Below are 20968 nucleotides of genomic sequence, written 5' to 3'. Positions count from 1 at the left end.
GAAATACAATGTTGGAAAATGCATGGTCATACACATTGGTAGAAGAAATAAATGTGCAGACTATTTTCTAAACAGAGAGAAAATCCAAAAATCTGACATGCAAAGGGACATGGAACTCCTTGTGCAGAACACACTAAAGATTAACTTGCAGGTTGAGTTGGTGGTGAGGAAGGCAAATGCAATGTTAGCATTCATTTCAAGAGGTATAGAATACAAGAGCAGGGATGTGATGCTGAGGCTTTATAAGGCACTGGTGAGGCCTCACTTTGAGTATTGTGAACAGTTTTGGGCTCCTTATCTAAGAAAAAATGTGTCGGCATTGGGGAGGGTTTCGATAAGGTTCACAAGGATGATTCCAGAAATGAAAAGGTTATCAAATGAGGCACGTTTGATGGCTCTGGGCCTGTACTCGCTGGAATTTAGAAGGATGAGGGGGATGTCATTGAAACCTTTCAAATGTTTAAAGGCCTAAACAGAGTAGATGTGGAAAAGATGTTTTTCATGGTGGGGGAGGGGTTCTAGGACAAGAGGGCACTGTTGGGTCTGTGCACAACTAATTAAGGCATCCGTTAGTCTTGCAAGACTATGGATCTGCGCCTGGAAAGTCTTCACTCTCCAGGGCGCAGGTTTGGGCAAGGTTGTGTGGAAGACTAGCAACTGCCCATGTCTCCCCTCTCCATGACACCAATATTGTCCAAGAGAAGGGCATTAGGACCCATACAGCTTGTTGTCGCAGAGCAACGTGTGACACAACACGTTCCCTAGGCTGGGGCTCGAACTCATGACCTTCAGGTCGCTAGTCCAATGCCTTAACCACTTGGCCATGTGCACAACTACATATCAATTAAATAAAAGCACGCACATGGGAAATGGCTTCACATTGCAGTAAAAGCAACAGTGCATGCACAGACAACAGAACAATACGTAGGGGCAGGGGCTCACTACTCTAAAAGAAATAGATCCATACATTACAGGCACAGCCTCAGGATAGAGGAGTATCCATTTAAACCAGCGATGAAGAAAGATTTCTTTAGCCAGAGGGTGGTGAGTTTGTGGAACCTATTACCACAGGCAACTCTGGCGGACAGGTTGTTAGGTGTATTCAAGGCAGAGAATGATAGGTTCTTGCTTGGCCACAACATTTAAGGTTACAAGGAGAAGGTCAGGCAGTGGGACTAAAAATGGGGAAAAGACAGGATCAGCTATGATTGAATGGTGGAGTAGACTCGATGGGCCAAATGGACTAATTCTGCCCCTATGTCTTATGGTCTAAGTATAAATTAGACAGGATAGAGTTAAATAAGGTACCGAATTAAAGCATAAGTAATAAGCATAGGAATATGCTATTTGACTTCTTAAGCTTGTTTCACTATTCAACAAGATCCTGAGTAATCTTTCACACTCTTCACAATGTTTTGATCTTTTTCTTATATCTGTGGATCATATAATATCTAGAAATACATTGATCTGGATTTTAGATGCTATCATAAACTGAGCTACCACAGCTCCCCGGGATAAAGAGTTCCAAGAATTCACATTCTCGTTATGAAGTGAAGTAATAACTCCTTATTTCAATCCTAAATGGTAGACTTTTTATTTTAAGTTTAGATTCAGTGACCACTTTATTAGATACCTTCTGTACCTAATAAAGTGGCCACTGAGTGTATGTCACAATTCTTTCCCATTCTGATGCTTGGTCTGAACAACAACTGAAACCTTTAACCATGCCTGCATGTTTTTATGTATTGAGTTCCTGCCACATGATTGACTGATTAAATATTTGCATTAACAAGCAGGTGTACCTAATAAAGTGGCCATTAAGTATATGATTCCTGATTTTGGACTTCTTGGCCAGTGAAAACATAGAGCCTGCACCTATCCCATTATGTCCTGCAAGTATTTTGTATAATTCTGTGATGTCACCTCTCATTCTTCTAGATTCAGTAAAAGAAAGGCAGAAACTACTCAGTCTCTGCTCATATGGTAGATTGGCCATCCCATGAACCTGTCTGATGAATGTTTCAACAATCCCTTTAAAGAATGTGTATTATTTATTTAGATTGGAAGAATAAAGGAAGAGTAAATATAATGGGGTTAACAGAGAAAAAAAACTAGAGATCAAAGGCATAGTTTGGTTCACATTAAACTTATATCTATAGTTTTAACGTGAACCAAAAGCTCTGTGCAAATACACTGAAGGATAATTGAGCAATACAAGCAACGACAGTAGTACAGAGTGGTAAGGAAGATGTATGGTATGCTTGCTTTCTGCCTTCCCCATATATATGCATCAGTGGTGCTGAAATGGAGATAGTTGAGAGGCTCATGTCTACATGAACATAACCAATAGCTTGCCATAGTCCAACAACAAAGGTGCTTTGGTGAAAAAACCAAATCAGTGCATCTACATTTTTAGAAAGTTAATAAAATTTGACATGACCCCACTGACGCTCAACAACTTTCAAAGGTGCACCATTGAAAATAACCTGTCTGTCTGCATCACAGCTTGGTATGGTAACTGTTCTGCCCAAGACCACAAGAAATTTCAGAAAGTTGTGGACACCATTGTGTCTATCACAGAAACCAGCCCCTCCATGGTCTCTGTCTACACTTCTCACTTCCTCAGACAAGCAGCCAGTATAAATAAAGATCTCACCTGCCCTGGATATTCTTTCTTTGCCCTTCTTTTACCAGGCAGTAGTTGCAAAAACTCACCACCAGGCTCAAGGACACCTTCTATCCCACTGTTATACCATTCATTAATGTACCTCTTGTACATTAATGATGGAATTCTGATTCTATCAGCTACCTCACTATGGCTTTTGCACCTTATTGTTCACCTGCACTGCATTTTCTCTGTAACTATTAAGATAGCATTACATCCTGCATTTGGTTATTTTCTTTCCCTTGTACTTCCTTGTACCTGAATGTATTTATGTTTTGGTCTGTGTGGCTGGTTTACAAAACCATGTCTTTCAGCACATCTTAGTACATGTGCCTATGATATACCATTCCAATCGGAAGGGTAAATGTACTCAGTCGTTTCCAACAACAGAGTGATCCAAAACTACAGACCATAGGTTTTATCACAAAGAGATTGATGTTTATGGAAAAAGCAGCTGAAAGAGGTGATAAGGGAAAGGTAAGCTTACAGTGATTAAAAAATAATTAGACAGATACATGGATAGGAAATGTTTAGAGGGATATAGGCCAGATGCAGGCAAATGGGATACGCATATATAGGCCTATTGGATGGCATGGACAAATTGCTCTAAAGCACTTTTGCCACCTGGGATCCGTAGACTATTTGCTTAATGGCATTGGTCCATGGCATAAAAAAGTTTCGGAACCCCTGATCTAAAGGGCCTTTTTCCATGTGGCGTGGACATCACAAATTTATAAACAGTGCAAAATCCTGTCCCTTGAAGATTTGAACATTTTATATTGCAGGATAAGGTTTAATAACTAATTTCTTCAATCTACAGATACTCTACCATTAATCATCACCAATGGCAGCACAATATAGTCCAACCACCACTTAAAGCAGACTTCAGGGCCTGAATTCCACTTCCTAACAGAACTGCTGCTCTGCATCCTGGTGCTTAATTTTTAAGTCACTAAATGACAAAACACTAGATTATAATTATGGACATAATGGATGCTAATTTCAGAGAGATGAATGTTTACAAGCACTTGTTTTACCTTTTAATAAATTACAATCAACTAATGTTGAAATGATTGAGGTTAGACTATTTCCATATCTATACTACTAGATTCAGATTCTACCAACAAAACTGTATGGATGAAATTGTTGATCAAAGCACTTTTGTTTTACCATCTTAAACAAGTATTAATATAAACAGCCAACGTGTTTAGGAAGCAGTGAAAATATGCAGTAAATTAGCCTGTCAACTTGTACCATTCCATACTTTTCATAAGATAGTAGCTCCTTAGCCTTCCGTCTCCTTTGAAATCTGATTTTATTTCCACTGCTCATGCCCAATAATCACATTTGCTGAAAGTAAGTCTGGCAACTTGTATGAAAAAAACACAAAATGCTACAGCACAAGATCAGGCCCATCTGCCGATGATAACCATGCTGCTAATACAAACTAATCCTCCTTGTATGTGATCCAAAGTTACTTCGTTCCCTTGCCTGGTCATGTGCTTGACTGTCTAAATTCCTCCGAAACATTGCTATCATTTCTGCTTCCACACTACCCTTGGCAGCGCATCCTGGGCACCTTGCACTCTGTGTAAAACAGTTTCCATCACAAATGTCCTTTAAACTTTCCCTGGAAGTTCTCTCTCCAGCACCCGGTATTTGAGCATGTACAGACTTTTTTCTTGTCATTATTCCCTAAACAATACAGTATAACAACTATTTACATAGCATTTACATTGTATTAGGCATTATAAGTAATCTAGAGATGATTTAAAGTATACGGGAGGATGTGCGTAGATCCAGAGCTCCCCCAGGTCCTAAAGTCCACCGCACTGAGACAGGTTAATTATCAATATGATTATCAATTTTCTGAAATCCGAAAAATTCTGAATTCTGAAATGCAACTGGCCCCAAGGATTTTGGATAAGGGATTGAGGACCTGTATCACGTTTGCCTTAATATTCTGGATCTGATTCCCAAGAGGCACTTTTCCCCAAAATTCAATATTATACTTATCCAATTCAATTGTAAAACTTGCATACAAATCATAAAACTTTAAAAAAAAACTTACAAAAGCATATGAGATGACATTTTAGATCAGCTTGTAGTCGAGCCCACTCTGGAAAAGGCAATTCAGATTTGACGTTGTTTAACTACCCCGTAACGGGTTAAAGAACCAGCAGAAATGGAACGCGCCTGTAGTCCAGTATTGCTGTTATCTTTCTTTTTTTTATTAATCTTTTTATTGATGTAAAAAAAGCATAAATACAGTCAAGAGGAGAATTAGTTCAAATACATATATATATCAGTAACAATATAAACCAACATTAAGATAGACATTGTCAAAATCATAGATATTATTAAACTAGTCCAAGACCGAAAGAAGCTACAAAAGATCGTGAACACGGCGCAGCACTTCACACAAACCGATCTTCCGTCCATGGACTCACTTTACACCGCACGCTGTCGGAGCAGTGCTGCCAGACCCACCCAGCCAGCACACTTTTCGTCCCTCTTTCCTCCGGGAGAAGGTTCAAGAGCTTGAAAACTCGTACGGCCAGATTAGGGAACAGCTTCTTTCCAACTGTGATAAGACCGCTGAACGGATCCTGACCCGGATCTGGGCCGTACCCTCCAAATATCCGGACTTGCGCTCGGTTTTTTTTTGCACTACCTTACTTCCCATTTTTCTATTTTCTGTTTATGATTTATAATATTTTAATATTTAATATTTGTAATCCAGGGAGTGTGAAGCGCAGAATCAAATATGGCTGTGATGATTGTACGTTCTCGTACCAATTGTTTGGCGACAATAAAGTATAAGTATAAAATATATAATTAAAAAATGAAAATAACACTTCTCCTCTTACCAGTTTATGAAGAGAAAGGAAAAAAGATTGGGTTTTAAAGGAAAAGAAAAAAAAACCACTACACTATAAAAAAAGCACAAAACAAAAAAAAGGACTGCGCAGTTCAATTTGAGGATATGACCAAAAAAGAAAGAAAGACTTTCTGATCAAATCTAAAACTTCAAAAAAAATTGAAAGAGTAATAAATCAAATTAAATGAAAATATTGGATAGAAGGTCGCCATATTTGCTCAAATTTAAAGGATGTATCAAATGTCCGACTTCTTATTTTCTCTAAACTTAAACAGGACATAATGGAGGAAAGCCAATAAAAGACCGTAGGTGGATTAGAATCCTTCTACTTCAATAAAATGGCTCTCCTAGCCAGTAAGGTCGAAAAGGCTATCATACATTGAGCAGAAACAGGAATATTTCCTACTTCCGATGGGATAATCCCAAAAATTGCCATAAGCAAATTAGGTTGTAGATCCAGATCCAAAACTTTTGATAGTGTTTCAAGAATGTCTCTCCAAAAGTTACCTAGCTTTATACAAGACCAATACATATGAGTTAAAGTGGCCAGCTCAGTATTACATCTTCACAAATAGGATTGATATTGGAGAAAATATGCGCTAGTTTATCCTTTGACATATGGGCCCAATGCACTACCTTGAACTGTATCAAGGAATGACGGGCACAAATAGATGAGTTGTTAACCGAATGAAAAATTTTACTTAATTGATTATCTGAAAATGACTCTTGAAGTTCCAATTCCCAAGCGTGCTTAATTTTATCGTTAGATATCATTTGTGAACTCAATAACTGTTTATAGATTATAGCTATCAACCCTTTTTAAAATGGTTTAAATTGAAAGAGAACATCTGTCATATTAGGTGGATAAGCAGAACGGTAATTTGGTGACAAACCACGTAAAAAATTCCTAATTAGTAAATATCTAAAAAAGTGCACATTAAATAAATCATATTTATCCACTAACTGAGAAAAAGACATTAAACAGTCCCCTAAAAACAAATCTGAAAATTGATGGTTTAAAAAATAATTGAGATAGATATTACTAGAAAGAATAAAATTATTTAACTCAAAAAATCTATGAAACTGAAACCAAATTCTTAATGTATGTTTAATAATGGAATTAAATTCTTGTCTGCTAATCTTAGAAAACAAAAAGGGAAGAGGAACTCCCAGTAAAGAGGCCAAAGAGAATCATTTCACCAAGTTTACCTCTAGATCCAACCATGAAGGACATTCATGTATCTCTGAATAGTGAATCCAAAAAGTAATATATCAAATATTAATTGCCCAATAGTAATTCTAAAGTTAGGCAATGCCATACCACCACCCTTTTTTTTAATTTCTGCAATAAGGGTTTACTTAATCTAGGATTTTTATTGTTCCAAGTATAAGATAAAATTATAGAATCTGTTCTGTCAAAGAACTTTTTAGGAACAAAAGAAGGAACTGCCTGAAATACATATAAAAATTTCGGTAAAACTATCATTTTAATAGCACTAATTCGACCTATTAATGATAATGTCATAGGCGACCATTTAGAAAGCATTTGTTTGGTGCAGCCAATTAATGGAAAGAAATTATATGTATAGAGGTCCTTAAAATTTTTAGTAATTTTAATACCAAGATAGGTAAAGTAATTTTTAGCAATACTAAAAGGTACTTGATGATTTGGATCCAAGTAATTATTAACAGGAAATAACTCACTTTTGTGTAAATTTAATTTATACCCAGAAAAACTACTGAATTCAGAAAATATAGATAACATAGAAGGAATAGATTTCCTAGGAACTGAAATATAAACTAACAGGTCATCTGCATATAACAAAACCTTGTGTACTTTGTCCCCGCTCTTGATACCCTGAACAGTGTTAGAATCTGTAAGAGCAATAGCAAGGGGTTCTAAGGCCAAGTTAGGTAATAAAGGGCTAAGAGGGCATCCCTGTCGAGTACCCCTATGTAATCTAAAATAAGGAGATTTTTGATTATTAGATATAACAGCAGCCATAGGAGCTTGATAGATCAATTTGATCCAGGAAAAATATTCGGTCCAAGATTAAATCTTTCCAAAACTTCAAATAAATAAGACCACTCCTCCCTATCAAAAGCTCTCTCTGCATCAAGAGAAACAACACGTTCAGATTCTTTAGGTGGAGAAGAGTGGATAATATTTAATAATCTTCAAATATTAAAATGTGAATATCTATTTTAATAAATCCAGTTTGGACATTGGAAGTAAATGGGTAAAATATTCTCAAATCTATTCGCCAAAATTTTAGGGAGAATTTTAAAATCCACATTCAATCGAGAAATTGGTCTATAAGAGGCACATTCAGATAAATCTTTATCTTTTTTAGGAATTAAAGAGATTGAAGCTTCACAGAAAGTTTTTGGGAGAGTCCCAGAGGATATAGTCAGTAAAAATTTTACATAAATGAGGTACAAGCATATTAGTAAAAGTCTTATAAAATTCCACTGTATATCCCTCCAGTCCTGGAGCCTTAGCTGATTGGAGAGAGGATATAGCCCTTGCTATTTCCTCTTGTTTAATAGGAGCATCTAACGTATTCATATCTTGAACAGAGATTTTAGGTATATTCACTTTTTGCAAAAAACTATTCATAAAGGTAATATTATCTGAAAATTCAGACTCAAAGATTAGAGTAGAAATCCATAAATATCTTATTAATTTCATAAAGATCTACAGTTGCAGTTCTATCAGGTCTTCTTATTTTCAGGATCTGTCTTCTAGCCATACTTGCTTTTAACTGACCAGCTAATAATTTGCCTGATTTGCCTCCATGTATATAAATTTGGCTTTTGGATTTTAAAAGTTGCTATTCAATGGGAAAAGTCAAAAGCAAATCATGTTGTGCTTGTAGTTCCACCCTTTCCTTAAAGAGATCTTCACTAGTGTTACTGAATAGAGTTTATCTATTTCTTTAATCCTATTAGTGATCAGCAAAAGTTTCTCCTTAGTTTTCCTTCTTGAACCTACTGAATATGAAATTATCTGTCCCCCAAGAAAAGATTTCATCGTATTCCAGATAACCAAATTTGACATTCCCTCAGTTGTATTCAATTCAAAAAATAGAGAAATTTGTTCTTTAATAAAATTTACAGAAGTTGAATCTTGCAACAAGGAAGTATTAAATCTCCACTGAGGTATGTGAATAGTGTCAGAGAATTCCAAAGTTAGTTTCATAGGTGCCTGATCTGACAACTCAAACACATCATAGGCATACTCAACAACTGAGGGCACCAATCGCGTATCCAAGAAAAAATAATCAATCCTTGAATATTTATGGTATACATGTGAAAAATAGGAAAAATATTTTCCTTTAGGAAATTTAAATCTCCAAATGTCGACCAGACCGTATTCTAATAAAAAAGAATTAATACAAGTCGCAGCTTTATTAGGAAGTGACAGATTGGTGCACAATCTGCCAATCAGTGGGTTAAGACAACAGTTAAAGTCACTTCCCATAATCAACTTATATTTATTTAAATTCGGCAATACAGAAAATAGCTTCTTGAAAAATTCAGGGCTGTCTATATTAGGTGCATATACACATACCAAAGCCACCTTTTGACCACACAACAAACCATTAACAATTAAATATCTTCCAATTAAATCAGTAACAGTATTAAAATGAACAAAAGGGATTTTAGAATTAATAAAAATAGATACCCGTCTTATTTTATTTACTGATAAAGAATTAAATAAGGGTTCCTTCCAAAATTAAAAAAAAGATTTTCATCTTGTCTACGGATGTGCGTCTCCTGCGCAAAAATAATACCCGCATGAGTGTTTTGAACTTTTTAAAAATCTTTCTGCGCTTAATAGGTTGATTCATACCATTTAAATTCCAAGATATTATATTGATTTTATTAAGATCCATATTCAAAATTTAATTTAAAAATCTTATAATCTAACGCGCAGGCGCAGCCTAAATCAGCAGCCAGGGCGAAGCTTGACTGGATCAGAAAGAAAAGCTAGATGATTGACAAAGAAAAACCCCTCAGGACTGCCCAGTGGAAAAAAGACTAACCCAATAGACCCACCCACCTCCCCCAAATGCCCAGAAATCGTCCAATAGGCGAACGGCACGCTAATCTATTGATCCTTAACTCCTGGCTCCAGTTGGCAGCTCCAAAAAAAATAAAAAATAAAAAAATAAAAAAAAACAAAGAATACATAGAGAAGTAAACAAATTCCAAATATTTTCATATTATGTCTAACAGTAAAGACTGAATTAACGACGGCCATCTTAAATCCACTTAATATACGCAGCCATGTATTCAAAAAAATAAATCCAATCAACTAAAATATACATTAAAGACTTACAAATCAAACAAAAAATAAGTAAATATATATGTGTTAAGTTCAGAACTACATTAACTGTTAAAGCAAACAACAGATCTAAGTAAGTTAACCAAGTCTGTATCTGAACATTGATAAAACGAAGAGCAGACTTTCATCAACGGTGTTACAAACCACTCCCAGCTAAGGATCAACTTTTCAAATTGCTTACGAAGTGGACTTTAACTCTTTTATAAATTTCCAACCATCTTCTGGAGAGTCAATCCGTTTTGGATGAGCACTGGGTGGAGTAATCATGAGACGTGCCGGGTAACGCAGGAACGGGCGACAGCTCATTTTTTAAAATTCCGCAATCACTTCCCCATATTTAATTCTTTCGGCATAAATCTCTGGGACAAAATCTTCCACTACACGAATCTTAACTTCATTATAGATTAGCTTATCCCTTTTCCTTGGCTTCTTTGGTTGTAAAATAATGCAAACAGAGAATTACAGGACGTGGTTTAATTTCGGCTGATAGTTTAAAATGCCGAATTTGGTGGGCTCTGTCCAATATCGGACAGGCTTCGAGAATGTCACTAAAGAGTGAATATAACATGTTCGAAAAAAACTTTAGTGGCTCACTGGTTTCAGTATTTTCAGGCAAACCCAGTATATGTAGATTCACCCTGCGATTTCTGCATTCCAAATCAATCATTTTATTCTTAATTCTTGATAATTCCGAAATATTCTCATCAATTTTCTTTTCCATAAAAGACATCTTCAAATCCTGTTCCTTAATAGATTGATCCATTAATTCAAATTCACTTTCAATACTGTGAGTACTCTGCTTAAGCGTCTGATATCGATCTTCCAAATTCTTCAAAGACTCCTGACTAGCGATGATTGTTTTTTCAAATAATTCATTAGCTTTCATCAATTTATCAATTTTGGTATCCAGCGTACTGATCTTCATATTAATAGCTTCTATTAAAGACAGCATTCTTTCTGAAGTGGAAACTTCCTCTGATTTCTCTGTTTGTTGCGGCTCAGGAAGAGTTTTGCCACTCCGTAATTAGGTTCCAGCCATCGTAATTAAATTGTAAAATCCTTCAGCAAATATAATAAATCTTCAAACTTGAAACGGATCTAGCAGTGGAAAGTAAGCCGTGAAAGACGGAGCTGAGACAAAAGAAGTCTTACTCCATATGCTGCCAAATGGAGACTCCAGTACTGCTGTTATCTAAAGCTATTTTATTAGTAACTACGCAATACAGTAATATATAACCAGATAAGTCAAACACGTTAGCAAAGTCAGTTCAGTTCGTGTTATTGAGTTGAGTAGTGTTGGAGAGAGAGAGGTGTTTAGTTCTCCAGGTAAGCCGACCCGTCGATCCCCCATTGTCCTCCGAAATCCTTAAAAGTCACCGAATATGACCACAAAAAGGAGACCGTCTTCTGTGATGAAGCTATCAACCTAGGCAAGGGTTGGACACACTGATATCTTCCCACCGGTCACCCCTCTTCCACACTGCGAGAGCTACTGATTGATTCTCCCGATCGATCCTCCGAAACCCACCATTCTGTGGGCACACAAAGCTCATCCAGTGTCCAAAACCATGTGTGTCTGGCTAACAACCAGCTGACCTTGTATTTTTCAAACATACTGAAAACCAGCTGCCCATCAAATAACGCTGCCCTCAGTCACCATGACGACTCACAAGCTGCTTGCCGCTCTCTGTAAGAACTCACAAGCAGGCAGCGTCCTTGTATAAGTGTAAACACGCTTTAGAGTTCGTATAAACACCACCTCAAGGCAGGCTTCGTCCCTCTCGCTCTCTCTCTGGAGCAGCTTAAACACTGTCCAAAAGTCAGTCTCATTCTCCCGATGTTTTAAAGTGATAGTCCACAGAAAATATGAACCCTAGGGGTATATAACATATATATGGTAGAATTCACCCTGCAGTTTAAGAGGGAGAAGCTAAATCTGGGTGTATTGGTATTACAGTTCAGGAAAGCTAACTCCAGGGGCATGAGAGAGGCACCTGCCAACGTTACTTGGAAAGGGACATTAGAAGGGACACTTTGGAAGTTGCAGGGTCAGTTCTTAAAGAAGAAGCATTCTAAATGAGGCAATGGTGGCTGACAAGGAAAGTTAAAGACAACATAAAAGCAAAAGATAAGGCATTCAATACAGCAAAAAACAGTGGGAGGCTCAAGGATCAGGAAGCTTTTCAAGACAAACAGAAGGCAATTAGTAGAGAAACAATTAAATATGAAGGTAACTTAGCCAGTAATATAACAGAGGATACCAGAAGTTTTTGTCAGGTATATAGAGGGAAAGAGAGACAAGAGTGGATATCGGACCACTGGAAAATGATGCTGGAGAGATAGTAGTTGAATAGCAGATGAATTCAGTAAGTATTTTGTGTCAGGCTTCACTGTGGAAGACACCAGAAGCAGAGCAGAAATTCAAGAGAATCAGAGGACAGAAAAGAATGTAGTTGCTATTACTGAGAACTTGCCTGAGAAGCAGAAAGATCTGAAGCAAATGAGTTACTTGGACTAAATGGACTACACCCCAGTGTTCTGAAGGAGATAGCTGAAGAGATGGTGATGGCATTAATAGCGATCTTTCAAGGAAAACTAGTTTCTGGAATGGTTCCAGAGTTCAAGAATAGCAGAAAACTCACTCCACTCATTAAGGAGGAAGGGAGGTAAAAGACAAAAATTATAGGCCAGTTAGCCCGACTTCAGTAGTTGGCAAGATGTTAGAGTCCATAATAATGATGAGGTTTCAGGGTACTTGAGAGCACATGATAAAACAGATGGAACTCAGCATAAGGGAAAATCCTGTCTGTCAAATCTGTTGGAATTGTTTGAGGAAATAGCAGACAGGATAGACAAAGTAGTGGATGTTGTTTTCTTTGACTTTCAGAAGGCTTTTGACAAGGTGCCACACTTGAGTCTGTGAAGCAAGTTAAAAACGTGTTTAGCAATACTCTAAATATTCTTTAAACTTCCCCCACCCATCTCATAACTATCCTCTCTAATAATTGATATTCCCACCCTGGGAAAAAGGCTTTACCTACCTTATCTATGCCTCTCAGAATCTTATACACTCCTATCAGCTAGTTCCTCAGCCAACACTCCAGAGAAAACCATCCAGATTTGGCTGACTGGCAAGAGACAAAGAGTGGGAATAAAGGGGAACTTTTCTATTTGGCTGTTGGTGTCCAACAATTTTCCACAGGGGGTCGATGTTGTGTCTGCTCCTTTTCACATTAAATGTTAGTGATCTGGATGACAGAATTGATGGCTTTGTGAGCAAGCTTGCAGCTGATGCAAAGATAGAGGGGCAAATAATATTAAGGAAACAGAGTCTGTAGAAGGATTCGGACAGATGAGGAGAATGGGCAAAGAAGTGGCAATGGAATATAGTGTGGGGAAGTGTACGGTCATGTACTTTGGTAGAAGGAATAATGCTATAGGTCAATTTCTACACGGGGAGCAAACTGAGAAATCAGAGGTGCAAATGGATATGGGAGTCTTAATGCAGCATTCCTTAAAGGTAGAGTAGGTAGTATGGAAGGCAAATGTAATGTTAGCATTTATTTCAAGAGGACTTGAACATACAAGCAAGGATGTATTGCTGAGGCTTTATAAGGCACTGATCAATCTGTGTTTGGAGTACTGTGAGCAGTTTTTGGCCCCTTATCGGCAAAGGATGTGGCATTGAAGAGTTTCTATAGAATGATCCCAGGCATGAAAGGGTTAATGTATGAGGAGCGTTTGATGGATCTGGTCCTGTACTTGCTGGAATTTCAATCAATAAGGGCAGATCTCATTGAAACATATCAAACATATCATTCGTGGGCGTTAGTCCATTGTGTGGGGCCTATCAGCGGCAGCAACTGACCTCGTTGAACTAAATAAAAGTACAGAAGGGATAAGCAGAGCGGCCATTGTTGGGAGTAGGCCAGTGGCGAGAGTAGAAGCGACGGGCTTTTGCTCATTCAGGCTTCAGCAAAAGCGGGCTTCAGTGAGGTAAGTGGACTCCGTTTTTGGTTTTTCTTTGCTTTTTTTAGGAATAGACAGCATGTCAGTAGGATTAGTATTTTGCTCTGGGTGTCAGATGTGGGAATCCTGGGCATCTTCCAGTCTCCCAGATGGCCACATTGGCACCAGGTGCACTGAGACGCAGCACCTGAGAGACTGTGTTAGGGATCCGGAGCTGTGGCTCGATGACCTACAGCTTATTAGGGAGAGTGAACAGGAGATAGAGAGGACCTACAGGGAGTTAGCCAGCCTGAGGCTGCAGGAGTTAGGTAAGCGGGTAACTGTCAGGGAAGCGAGTGAAAGAGCTCAGATAGTAGAGAGCACCCCTGTGGCCATCCCCCTCAGTAATCGTTATCTCGTTTTGGGTGTGGTTGAGGGGGATGACCTGAGAGGACAACCACGGCGATCAGGTCTCTGGCACTGAGCCTGGTTCCGTGGTGTAGAAGGGAAAAAGGAAGATAAGGAATGTGGTAGTCATAGGAGATTCAGTACTGAGGGGAACAGACAGGAGGTTCTGTCAGCCTGATAGAGATACCCACATGGTGTATTGCCTCCCAGGTGCCAGGGTACAGGATGTCTCAGATCGGGTGCAGTGTATTCTGAAAGGAGAGGGTGACCAGCCAGAAGACTTGGTACATGTTGGTACCAGTGACATAGACAGCAAAAAGGAGGAGGTCCTGAAGAAAGACTTCAAAGAGTTAGGTAGGAAGCTGAAAAGCAGGACCTCTAGGATAGTAATCTCAGGATTGCCGCCTGTGCCCCGTGCCAGCCAGTGCAAGAATAGCATGATCAGGCAAATTAATGTATGGCTGAAAGACTGGTGTAGGGGGCAGGGCTTCGGGTTCCTGGATCTTTGTGGCCTCTTCTGGGGGAGGTATGACCTGTACAAAAAGGATGGGTTACACCTGAATCCAAAGAGGTCCAATATCCCAGCAGGCACATTTAATAGAGCTGTTAGGGAGGGTTTAAACTAATTTAGCAGGGTGATGGGAGCCAGAGTGATAGGGCTGAGGAAGAGGAAAACAGAAATAAACTAAAGATAGCGTACAACAGAGATTATAGAAAGAACAGGCTGGAGATGAGGCTTAATCAAAGCCAATGGCATGAGTTACAGGGCAATAGAGACATGGTGCAGTTAAAACAAAGCAATAAATACTGGACTGAGGGTGTTGTATTTGAATGCACGCAGCATAAGGAATAAAATGGATGAACTTGAAATTCAGCTACAGATTGGCAAATATGACATTGTGGCCATCTCTGAAACCTGGCTAAAGTATGGCTGCCTTTGGGAGCTGAACGTCCAAGGATATATGGTGTATCAGAAAGATAGGTTAGTAGGCAGAGGGGGTGGTGTGGCTCTGTGTATAAGAAACTATATTAAATCATTGGAAAGAGATGACATAGGATTGGAAGGTGTAGCGTCTCTATGGGTTGAGTTAAGAAATGGCAAGGGTAAAAGGACCCTAATGGCAGTTGTATACAGGCCTCCAAACAGCAGTCAGGATGTGGATTACAAATTACAGCAGGAGATAGAAAAGGTGTGTCAGAAAGGCAATGTTATGATAATCGTTGGGGATTTTAACATGAAAGTGGATTGGGAAAACCAGGCCAGTACTGGACCTCAGGAGAGAGAATTCTGTGTATTTGTTTGTTTTTTTCCTTGCCCTTTTGCATGGTTTTTTTAGAGTGGGGGAGGGGGGGTTGGGGTTTGATGTTTGATGCTTGTTTTTGATCAGGTTGGTTCTGTGGTTCTTCATTGTTTCATGACTGTGGGGAAGATGAATTTCAGGGTTGTATACTGCATACATAATTAGATAAAAATGTGCTTTGAATTTTGAGTAACACACGTCAAAGTTGCTGGTGAACGCAGTAGGCCAGGCAGCATCTCTAGGAAGAGGTGCTGTCAACATTTCAGGCTGAGACCCTTCATCAGGACCAACTGAAGGAAGTTCCTTCAGTGAGTCCTGACGAAGGGTCTCGGCCTGAAACGTCGACAGCACCTCTTCCTACAGATGCTGCCTGGCCTGCTGCGTTCACCAGCAACGTTTATGTGTGTTGCTTGAATTTCCAGCATCTGCAGAATTCCTGTTGTTTGAATTTTGAGTCCTCACTTTTACTATAAAAAGCTCCAATTAACACATTACATCAATCTTGATTTATATTAAGTAAATACAATATATAGAAAACTGACTTCACACACAGTAACACAAGCAGTAATAGACAAGATATCTGCTACAAACGTCACCAAATATTCAATTCCATTGCAAATAATGAAATTAAGTCATATAAACCACAGAAACAAGCCCCTTAGCCCACTGAATCTACAACAACTATATATAACACCCATCACACTATCCCTGTTTTTCATGTTATTCAGGCTCCCATCAATTCTCCGAGATTCTATGGCTCACCTGCACTCTAGGCAGCAATTTGCCTAACAACCTCTGTATCTTTGGAATATGGGAAGAAACTTGAGCACTTAGAGGAAAACGAAACAGCGACAATGAGAAGGTTGAAGCTCCACACAGGAAGTACCCAAAGTCTGGTTTCTGGTGCTGTGAGGCTATGGTCTACCAGTTGGGCCATTGTGCCACTCTTAAAAATTAGGTGTTTCACATGATGGAAGAACTTTTACCATCTGTTTCACACCAATGATAAATTTCTACCTGCATCAGTTAATGGTATATCTCTATTAGGCACTACTAACTTAACAATTTCAATTTTATCCATCATTTAGGTCTTGATTTGGCTTTCATTGCCTACCCAGTGGCTCTTGGACAGCTGCCGTGGGCACCACTGTGGTCCGCATTGTTTTTCCTCATGCTTGTCACCCTGGGACTTGACACTCAGTTTGCAAGTTTAGGTAACAGGATTATTGTTTTACTGAACTCTATAGCTATACCAACATCCCTCTTTCCATTGTGATAAAGGAAACTCTATTTAAACACTTATTTTGATTATGTAGAATGAAAACTAAATATGTGTCTGTTCTCTGCTTGTTGTCTTACTGCAATAAATAGTTGCAATAAAGGCTACTTCCACGTGATCTTATTTATTTTTGTATTTCATCAGAAGCAATTATAACGGCGTTGATGGACCATTTCCCTAAGCTTCTGCAATCAAAGCGGCTTTATGTGACATCTGCTGTTTGCTTATTAATTTATCTCGTTGGACTTGTATGTGTTACCCAGGTGTGCTGCTGTTCGATGGTCTGTTATGAATCTGTCTACAGTTCTGTTTATAACTCCATGAATTTATAATATCCACCAGAGTATGGTGTTGGTGCGGCAATGAGATTGGAATTAGATAGTTAAACACTTGAACAAAAAAAACAGGGGCTTGAGTTCAAATCCCACTATCACACGCAGAATTTTTAAACTAGTTATTAATCTGTAATTAACAAAACACAAAAGTAAAACCATCAGATTGTCATTTAAAACCCGTCAATCTTGTTAATATCCCAGAAGAAAGGAATTCTGCCATTCTTATCTAATCTAGCCTACGCGTGACTCCAAACACACAACATGGTCGTTAAAAAGCGCTCTGTTCAGGAGCAATCAGGATGGGTGTTGGGGAACACTGAGTGCAAAGCACAGTTCAAATCTTTCAGCTTACCATGTTGTACCAATAAATCTCACCCTTCCCTCCACTTTTCTTCCATCTAGATGCCATCTAAGGAGTCTCTTACATGATCCTAATGTAGTAACATCTACCATCACACCGACAGTGCATTCCAGGCACTTCCCACTTTGTGTAAAAAAAACTACCTCTGACATCCCTAGAAAGTACCCTCCACTAACCTTACAGGAATGTCCTCTGGTATTTTCCATTGCCACCTTGGTGAAAAGGTTCTGGTTGTCCATTCTCTTGATACCTCTTATCATCTTATGCATCTCTATCAAGACAGCTCTCATCCTCCTTCACTCCAAAGGGGAAAGGGGATCATTCAACCTTTCCTCATAAGACATGTTCTCTAATCCAGGCAGTGTCCTGGTAGATCTCTGCACCCTCTCTAATGCTCCCTCATCCTTCCTATAATAAAGCAACCAGAGCTGAACACAATTCTTCAATTATGGTCTAACCAGGGTTTTTGTAGAGCTGCAAAAACCTCCTGACCAATAAAAGCCAATACTCCATGGGCCTTTTTAATCACTCTATTAACATGCATGACAATTTTGAGGGTATTTATGTACTTGGACCCCAAGATCCCTTTGTTCCTTTATACTGAAATTAACTTTGTATTCTTCCTTCAAGATTGACCTTCCAAAGTGAATCACTTCACACTTTTTCAGATTAAACTCTATCTGCCACTTCTTATCTCATCTCTACATCCTATGTCACATTAGGCCATAAATCACTCAGATCTGCAGCTGGATCTTCAACTTCCTCACAGACAGGACCCAGGCCGTAAAAATAGGGGACAAGCTCTCCCCTACAATCACTCTGAGCACCAGTGCCCCACAAGGCTGAGTACTCAGTGCCCTGCTGTACTCACTGTACACCCATGATTGTGTAGCCAAGTTTCCATCGAACTCATATAAGTTTGCTGATGACACCACTTTTGTCGGCCATATCTCGAATTTGAGTACAGAGAGGAAATTAAGAACCTGGTGGCATGGTGTGAAGACAATAACCTATCCCTCAATGTCATCAAGATGAAGGAATTGGTTGTTGACTTCAGAAAGAGTAGCGGACCGCACGACCCCATTTACATTGGTGGTGCGCAAATGAAACAGGTCAAAAGCTTTAAGTTCCTCAGGGTCGATATCACAAATGACCTGACTTGGTCCAACCAAACACAGTCCACTGCAAAGAAGGCCCACCAGCGCCTTTACTTCCTGAGGAAGCTAAGGAAATTTGGCCTGTCCCCTAAAACCCTCACTAATTTTTATAGATGCACCCTAGAAAGCATTCTTCTAGGGTGCATCACAACCTGGTATGGAAGTTGTCCTGTCCAAGACTGGAAGAAGCTGCAGAAGATCATGAACACGGCGCAGCACATCACACAAACCAATCTTCCATCCTTGGACTCACTTTACACCGCACACTGTCAGAGCACTGCTGCCAGGATAATCAAGGACACGACCCACCCAGCCAACACACTTTTCGTCCCTCTTCCCTCCGGGAGAAGGCTCAGGAACTTGAAGACTCATACGGCCAGATTTGGGAACAGCTTCTTTCCAACTGTGATAAGACTGCTGAACGGATCCTGACCCGGATCTGGGCTGTACCCTCCAAATATCCGGACCTGCCTCTCGGTTTTTTTGCACTACCTTACTTTCCCTTTTCTATTTTCTATTTATGATTTATAATTTAAATTTTTAATACTTACTATCGATTTGTACTCCAGGGAGCACGAAGAGCAGAATCAAATATCGCTGTGATGATTGTACGCTCTAGTATCAATTGTTTGGCGACAATAAAGTATAAAGTATCAAAATCAGAATCTGGTTTATTATCACTGGCATAGGTTGTGAAATTTGTTAGCTCTACAGCAGCAGTACAATGAAATACATGATAAATAAATATAGAGAAAAACTAAATTACCTTAAGTCTTTAGGGAGCGGTGTCTCAGAAAGGCAGCGTACATTATTAAGGATCTCCAGCACCCAGGGCATGCCTTTTTCTCACTGTTACCATCAGATAGGAGATAAAGAAGCCTGAAGGCACACACTCAGCGATTCAGGAACAGCTTCTTCCCCTCTGCCATCCAATTCCTGAATGGACTTTGAAGCGTTGGACACTACCTCTCTTTTTTAATATACAGTATTTCTGTTTTTGTACATTTTTTAATAATCTATTTAATATGTGTAATTTATTTGTTTGTTTATTATTGTTTTATTTTATTTACTATTACTATTTTTTTCTGTCTCTGCTAGATGATGTATTGCATTGAACTACCGCTGCTAAGTTAACAAATTTCACGTCACATGCCAGTGTTAATAAAACTGATTCTGAGATATATAACTCTCACTTCAGCTAGCAGTTTAATATAGGGGGTGATGGCCCCCGGCTCGACCAAACTTAAGAAATCTCATTTGGGTCGATGCTGCGTGATACGTCCCCGTTACAAATCAGTACCCCAAAATAACAAACAGTACACAATATGTGATTAAACGATTGAGTTCTATAATTCTTACTTTGATTATATGGCTAGTAAAAAAATTTAAAAAAGCAAAAAAAAGGGGCCCAATCTTATTAAACGGTCTGTTGCGCAATGTTGGAGCTCACTGATAAGCCGATTGTCCACCATCGAGCTCCTCCGATCGCCACCAACCTTCGGACCCTCGCTCCAAGTATATTTTTGTATTTAAATAGTTAAGTTAGAGTAAGTAGTGCAAAAAAACAGAAATAAAGAAGTAGTGAGGTAGTGTTCATGGAGTATTATGTTCATCTCTGTTTCCTCATCCTCAGGAATGATGTGGAAGCTCTAGAGAGGGTGCTGTGGAGATTTATCAAAACGCTGCCTGGATCACAGAACACATCTTCTGAGGAAAGGTTGAACAAAACCTCTTTAAAGTGAAGGAGGATCAAGGGCAACTTGATAGAAGTGTATAAGATTATAAGATGCATGGAAAAAGTGGACAGCCAGTGTTTCCCCCCCCCCCCCCAAAGCAGCAAAGAATAACATGAAAGAACATAGTTTTAAAATTGAACATTGAGTGTTGTTTTTATCATCTGACATTTTCTGATTTCCATCTAATTCTAGGCTGGGATTTACTGGATAAATTTAATAGATTATTTCTGTACTGGATGGATTCTTATATCAGTGGCTCTAATGGAACTCATTGGAATCAGCTGGATTTATGGTAAATACGAAGAGAAATAAAATACAGGACAACAGATTATTTTATTGCTTCCTCGGAAATTCTTTGTGGCAATAATAAACTACTTAAAGCTGAAGAAAAATATAATTTCAGACTACTGTATCACACATTAATTTGGAGAAACAGAAAATAACATATAGAATATTATGCATTTAATTGCATAACAGTGTTGATGCTTTGCAGTAGTTCAAGTAAGCTAAAGTGTTTTGTTCATGATTTTTCTTTGTACTGTCTAA

At 38.8% G+C, this 20968-nt stretch overlaps 1 protein-coding gene across 1 annotated transcript in view; it reads left to right on the top strand.

The window, feature by feature from the left end:
* Positions 1-20968, top strand: part of LOC134353300 (sodium- and chloride-dependent neutral and basic amino acid transporter B(0+)-like) — a 109313-nt gene that overhangs the window by 60689 nt on the left and 27656 nt on the right. Inside the window, exons 9-11 of the mRNA XM_063061336.1 lie at positions 16643-16768; positions 16978-17096; positions 20615-20714. Of these exons, the coding sequence (XP_062917406.1) occupies positions 16643-16768; positions 16978-17096; positions 20615-20714 (345 nt within the window). The remainder of the gene's footprint in view (positions 1-16642; positions 16769-16977; positions 17097-20614; positions 20715-20968) is intronic.

The sequence above is a fragment of the Mobula hypostoma genome, chromosome 10, assembly GCF_963921235.1.
Source record: "Mobula hypostoma chromosome 10, sMobHyp1.1, whole genome shotgun sequence".
Lineage (NCBI taxonomy): Eukaryota > Metazoa > Chordata > Chondrichthyes > Myliobatiformes > Myliobatidae > Mobula > Mobula hypostoma.
This window is presented reverse-complemented; position numbering and strand designations above follow the sequence as displayed.